Source organism: Branchiostoma floridae, chromosome 6 (assembly GCF_000003815.2).
Source record: "Branchiostoma floridae strain S238N-H82 chromosome 6, Bfl_VNyyK, whole genome shotgun sequence".
NCBI lineage: Eukaryota > Metazoa > Chordata > Leptocardii > Amphioxiformes > Branchiostomatidae > Branchiostoma > Branchiostoma floridae.
In genome coordinates, this window is record NC_049984.1 from 23,850,698 (window position 1) to 23,857,591 (window position 6,894).

General features: G+C 40.9%; 1 protein-coding gene across 1 annotated transcript; it reads left to right on the forward strand.

Moving 5' to 3' along the window:
• Positions 1 to 3,393: 3,393 nt before the first annotated feature.
• On the forward strand, positions 3,394 to 6,894 carry LOC118417783 (kelch-like protein 42). The gene is made up of 2 exons (XM_035823499.1): positions 3,394 to 4,176; positions 5,689 to 6,894. The coding sequence occupies exons 1-2, from the start codon at positions 3,553 to 3,555 to the stop codon at positions 6,496 to 6,498; spliced, it is 1,434 nt and encodes a 477-aa protein (XP_035679392.1). The 5' UTR covers positions 3,394 to 3,552; the 3' UTR covers positions 6,499 to 6,894.

The window sequence follows — 6,894 nt, forward strand, 5'->3', positions numbered from 1 at the left end:
CCTTCCTTTGAGTTTGAGAGGTAGGTACACTGTCATCTCTCTTTTCACTACATGGTCTCAATTTGAGCTGTCCTTGCAGTAGTCTTTTAAAAGCCATTTTCAGTCTCAAAGCCTTCATGCATTCAAGTCTGTCTCCAAAGAGTCAGCTTGAACTATGTAGAACATGTATCTTACCTTTTATATCATATGGTTGTGAGATTTGGGGCAGAGCTAATTCAGAAGACAATTGCCCAGCAGAAATTACACGGAGGTGATTTTGTGGAAAATCTTTTGGGTGTACATAGAGATACAAGGAACATGAGGTAGTAGAGCAGAGCTTGGGACATTGTTCCCAATTGACTTACATATATTTAATGTACAGTCAAGTTGTGGCTACGCTTCAAACATTCGGACTTTTCAACACATCCCCTATTGTGAGTAGGCGTGTTATCACTCTGTCATCAAATTGAATATGAACTGATGAACAGCTGTAAGGAATTCAGGTTACAAGGCGTAAGGGAAATTTGAAACAATATCGGTTACTTTTTTCTATCGGTTACTGTCTGAATTCACAGTTAGACAATAAGTACATAATGTACATTGTTAAAAATGTGGTTGAAAGATATATATATCCAGACATGTTTTCATTGACTGTCTACAAAAAAGTAAAGAAGGGATTCTCCAGGGAATATTATATAAAATTTTCTAGATAAATATGTGGTATGGTGGGCTTTGTGCAGATTTAGAAGTAGTGCCTACCCCCTTGCAATTGTGACAGGGTGGTGGAAATGGTACTTGTTTCTCGATGCTTTAAGCTTGAGGGTGACTTCTGAACAGTTTCATACAACTAAAATGCACATTTGTGGAGTTATGGTTTTAGAGCTGAGGGGTTGCCGCACAAACCTGGATAATAGACTAAAACCACTGCGACAATTTTACCTTTGCCAGAATGGCTAAGGTTAGGTTTTGGATGTGTTTGTGTGTCTGTGTGTGTGTTAACAGCATAACTCGAGAAGCCTGGGATGGATCCTGATGATATTTGGTAGGTGGGTAGGGATCGGGAAACGAAGGTCAAGTTTGATAATGGACCCCCTAGTGGCTTGCTAAGGTACTGAAGCAGAAACTCAACTTTGGACGAAATAACTCTACAACATGTTGACGGATCGTCATGATTTTTGGTATGTAGATAGAATGAGTGATGACTTACATAATGAGATACTAATTATGCACATCAACAGCTCATTTGCATAATTAATTAGGAAAGTTTATAAATCCACAGCATTCCATGATAGGACTTTCAAACTTGTCACATATGTAGCTGGGAAGGAGAGAAATGGCTATAGATATCAATTATGCAAATGATGACCTCATTTGCATTATTAATGAGAAAATATGAACATGTTGACGGATCATCATGTTTTTTGGTATTTAGGTAGCGTACGTGAAGACCTACATAATGAGATACCAATTATGCAAATCAACAGCTAATTTGCATAATCAAATAGGAAAAGTACAAAAACCCACTGCATTTCATTATAGTACTTTCATCAAAGTTGTCACATATGTAACTGAGAAAGAGGGAAGAGAGTAAGGGGTGTATTTTATTAAAGACTGAAAGAGAATAAGTCAAGAATGGATCAAAGGATCATCATGATTTTTGGTATGCTGATAGCTTAAGTAATACTTAATACAATTTGATATCGATTAAGGTTCCGGTTCGGAGTTTTTTTTAGGATTTAAGCCCGATTTGACTGTCTCTGAGAAAAGCACTAGCGCTTCTCAAAACATCGTTTTTCGGATAATTCAGTGTTTCCGATAGAAAAGTGTGTGTTGTCGCTGACCGACAGACTCATTTGACATTTTCTGTAGAAATGTTATTTTTGGTAAAAAACATAAAAAATATAAGCTTTTCATCCAAAAATTGCTAATTTGGGGCCATTTTTTTACAGGCCGCTACACGGAAAAAATGAGTTTTCCTGGGATAATGACTGATATGGCAATGAAGGTCAAGACTTCTTCTGTATACTGAGGAAAAAGGAAAAAAAGTTATCCGATACGTTTACCGCGAGCTCCGATGGCGCTAAAACACCCAAAACGCACATAGAACGCACGATCTGGGTAATCAGGCGACGAAACGCTTTACCGCTATCGCGCGCACTAATACCAGGAAGTGTTCGCCGCACGATCAAATCTCCGACACCATAGAACGCTACGAACAACAAGCATTTGGAGAAGTATAAAAGATTATAGACTTCTAAAGCGATAGCCGAAAAATCTAGAGCCAAAACTATGGAGACATCCTCTGATTTGCGTCTTATTCTTAGGGACTATTTGGTCATCTGGTCACTTGAAATTCCGAACCGGAACCTTAATGGTAACTTGGGATCTAATTTGCATAATCAATGTTGAAATTTTATAAACCAACTCCAAGCATATGATTATAAAGAAAATGAAATGAGTAATGCATTTGTCTACAGACATCATTCTACATAACAAACCTTGTTATTTGGCAAAGGTATGTGTTCGTGGAACTCTAGTTTTTTCTGTGGTCAGCACACTGAATACAAGAGGAGATTTGAACTCATTGTGGCTATAATGAACTCATTTTTTTTTCAATAATTATTAATGGGAGGGCCGACTACTCACTCTTCACAGCCAGGGGCTGAATTGCTAGGAGCGCTAGCTTACATAAGGCGGGGCTAAATCGCAAGGGTCTGGAGCAGCTGCCATTCAGAGCTAACTCAAGTGACCTCAATACGACAGAAATTGCCCCATGTGCGGCCAAAGGACTGTAGGTTTTGATCCACTCACACCGGAAAAGGACTCTTTTGGATAAGTGTGGTGGGTTCTTTTTGACTAGAGATAAGGTTATTAGGAACTAGGGATAAGGCCACACCAAGTATATTCTGTGGATGACATCCTCAGCAGACTGCAAAAATAGTAAGATAGGGCGAAAAAAATGGGTACAAAAAGCAAGATGGCTACATTTTGAAAATAGACATCATAAACGTTGTAACCAGAATCAAAGGGAAAAGACATGGTATCACAGCCAACAAGGCATTCATTCCTGTAATCAAGCACTGTTGTAGTAAAAGTGACACTAGTATGGTCACTGGTCTCACATACAAAGTTAATAATTACTCTCATGGCTTCCATATTGGTGCCACTTCTACAACTACAGTCATGGGCACCTCGCTAGTGTCACTTCAACAAGAGCCTACAACACAACATATTTGCTCATTTTCGTTATTTTCGTCATGTTGACCATCTCCAAAGAAGAAAAAAATTATCGCTTTTTCTGAAATGAGTGCGCGGATGTCATCTATAAAATTTACGTGCAGTGGCATAATAGACTTGTACCATAATGATTTGGACCATTTTTTTTTCTTTTCAGAAAGACACTACAGGCAACAGTCAGCACCAGAGCCTTGGAGAACATTTCAGCACTTCTGGCGTAGCAGAATTATCCAAAAACACAAATCCAAAAGCTACTGCAAATCTTACTGAGTTTCATTGAAAATTACATATTCTTACTCACTTTTGAGAGAAAAAAAGTTTTACATCGATATCGCTATGGCGGCTAAGTCCAAACGGTATTTGCGCAGGCGCGGAAGCAACGAGATCACCTACGAGCACGTTCACGGTGACCCTGACCTTGAAATCAAGGTCGAATCCCGGACCTTCAAGGTCCACAAGGTCGTCCTCATCCACACCTGTGGCTACTTCGACGCCATGTTGGAATGCGGGATGAGAGAAAGCCTCGAAAACTACGTAGACCTACAAGGCTTTGACGCAGATGCTTTTGAAATCATCCTAGACTTTTTGTATTCTCCCGAACCTGTGGTCATAGACGAGAATTTAGACTACATTTTAGAGTTGGCTAACTTCCTACAAGTCCATCCACTGTTACAGTACATGAAGGGAAAGGTGAACAAGGGAAACTGCATACATCTGTACATCCTCGCCGATGCCTATAATGCCATAGAACTCAAAGAAGTAGCAGGGGACATCATCAGTAGAAACTATTACAAGTTCCTGCGCACTGAGGACTTCAAGCGGTTGTTGCCGGAACAGCAGGATGAGGTACTGCAAGGGAGGTTTAGAAACCGTCGGAAGTATCTTGGTGCAATCAACAACGGATACGTGTTCTGGCCAGAGCCGGGACCTAGGGAACTTATGAAGTATGACGAAAAGAAGGTGAGGCTGTTTTTTTTTTTCATTATGTTTCTTTTCTTTTAAGCTTTATTGAAAAGTAACAACATTTACATACAGTGTGACATTTACATGTACAGCTTCATGACTACATTTCGACTACAAAAAATGACAGTGTTTTCTCATTGCGTTTACTATATAAAACCTACATGAATATAATAAGGGTTCACTTAATATCAAAGCATACTGTGTACATATCATGGTCCTTCTGTGTGTGGAAATATTTCTGGACAGAATATTTGTGTCTTACTGTTTTTACCTTACATGATGTTTCGTTTTTACTCCGTGAAGGAGGGGGTCACTTCCCGGCGGAGTATTATAGTTGCCCGGCATATTCTGCTGTTCGCAGCTGTATCTCACGACAATTTTCTACATTCGTATGTAGTTTGGCATGTCGTCAGTCCGTATGTGCTAGTAGATGATGCACGTTGTTTTTGTACTGTAGCTGTTTGTATGGGTAATGTAATATTTTAGAAATCACAGCTATTTTTATGGAATTGTGGAACAGGCCGTCGATGTCTTTGGCTTGCTTGAGTCAGCGCTCCAAAAATAGTAGACATGTTTAGAATCAAAAAGAAAAATCTTTGATCAAAACTCGATTTTTAATGGCAAAGTTCGTAGTAAGCGCAGAACGGCTGAAAAGGGCCTAAATCTTATGAGATATTGGGTTGTGTGTTGTTCTAGCACCCTTTGTCTAAAGGCCTGTCTGCTTTTAATGTCAAGTGTGTGTGAATTTTCTTTTATGTCAAGCTTAAGTGTGTGTAGAAGTTTTCTTATTTCTCTTCCCTGTGATTCCTCTAGTCTTCTACCTAACGTTTCTGATTTTCAAAACGCGCTGTCACTAAATATGCAAAGTGACGATCACAATGATTTGAATTTTGGTGGACATTCATAAAAGGCTTTATACTAAGATAGCTATGCCTCGAAATTTCATTTATGCTCCTTAGTTTTCTGGATGAGGCCAGGAACTTATTGATCACCCCTCATCGTCATCTCAGGTCACCCGTCAAAAAATGTGAAAAATGAATTTAAAAATTTCACCAAAATCGAGCTCAAATGTCAAAAACAATATTTTCTACAGATAACAGGCATATATTGTGCAGTATTTAACCTTAGAGGGGTGAAATGCACTCCTGAAGATGGCATACGAATGTCTGCAATACAGCCTATATAGTGCAATGCCCAGCTGCCACCACCTGCAGTCTCGTTTTGGTGCCATGACCCCGGATGACCCCGGAAATCCAACATGGCCACCATAACTGGAATTAACTCTATTGTAAGAGGCGAGTAGAAACTGTCTCCTGGTTCCCGGGATTCGAAAGATCACAAATCCAACGCGCTAAACTGCCCCCCTTCCTTGACATGGTCAGTTTTGCACTTTAATACTTCACTTCATACACAGACTCGAGTACAGAAATACGATGTTTGTAATGTTTTCTGTCTTTCTTTGTTTCGTATGTGTGAAATTTTGCTTGTGTACTTCTTTCCCGTGTATAGGATACCTGGACTACGTTTGCCTCCAAACCCGACGACACTCCAAGTCGCGGTTTCGCCGTAGCCGCTCTACACAACTACATCTACATCGCAGGCGGCCACGGCAAGCCTCGCTCCGGGCACGCTTCGGGGCTGGGAGACCCTCAACTCACAGTGTACACCTACAACCCTCTCAACGCAGAATGGGCCGAGGTGTGCTCCTTGGGCGAGGCTAGGGCCTTCTTCGGCTTCGTCGAATATAAAGGACGCCTTTACGCAATCGGAGGCTTTCATTTTGACTACGGCGTACAAAGCGTTGAGAGGTACGACCCTATGCAGGACAAGTGGACATTTCTAGAACCGCTGCCAAATTTCGCTACGGACTACGGAATGGGTGTGGTCTGCAAAGACGACATCTACATAAGTTCTGAAGATTTCGACACGTCCACGTTTTCTCTGTTGAAATACAGCCCGGTGTGGGACGAATGGGACGTGGTGTCCGAGTTACCCCGGGAACGAGACCGCCATTGCATGGCTTCTGTGAATGACGTCATCTACATCCTAGGTGGGCACGTTCCCGGGGTGGACTGTTACAACGTCAGTACCCAGCAATGGTTCGTCTTAGAAGAACATCCGGCTACAGAATCTATCTCTTACGACAAAGGTTGCGGTGTTAAAGACGGAGTTATCTACGTCTTGAATCACGAAGATACAGTAAGCTACCTAACGGATTCGGAGACATGGGTCCAGGGCCTAGCACCCTTCCCTGGGGGATTTTATCTGTCCATGGCATTCGAAGTTTACTTGCCAGAAAAAAACGACGCTTGTAAGTAAGATAGTGAAAAGTTTATGTCATTGTAATAATGCATTGCTGTTCTTAACACTAGTTCACCTTTATCCGTGGAACAACCTATGTCCGTTGTTTTAAAAGCAGGAAATTTAAGGATACCAAGTTAAACTGCTTCAGTTTGAAAATATTGCAGTTTGAAACCACCGTCCGTCGACTTGACATCCCGTGGCTTCCAAACATAACGGATATAGGTTACCCCGTGGATAAAGGTGAGCTACGTTATTTCCTTTTGTATTGGACTTCTTCGTAAACCCATATGCAGATGAATGCAAATATTTCAATGAGGACATTTACGTTACTACATTGACTTCTGATTTGTTAGGCCCCATTCACTCGTAAGCGTATATCCAAGTCCGTATGAGTTGCATATTTCTTTTACT

What these genes read in the sequence shown, in the direction of transcription:
- LOC118417783 (XM_035823499.1), top strand. Translation starts at nt 3,553, where the DNA reads ATGGCGGCTAAGTCCAAACGGTATTTGCGCAGGCGCGGAAGCAACGAG. An exon ending in TGAAGTATGACGAAAAGAAG is followed by an intron (nt 4,177 to 5,688) that starts GTGAGGCTGTTT and finishes TCCCGTGTATAG; the next exon opens with GATACCTGGACTACGTTTGC.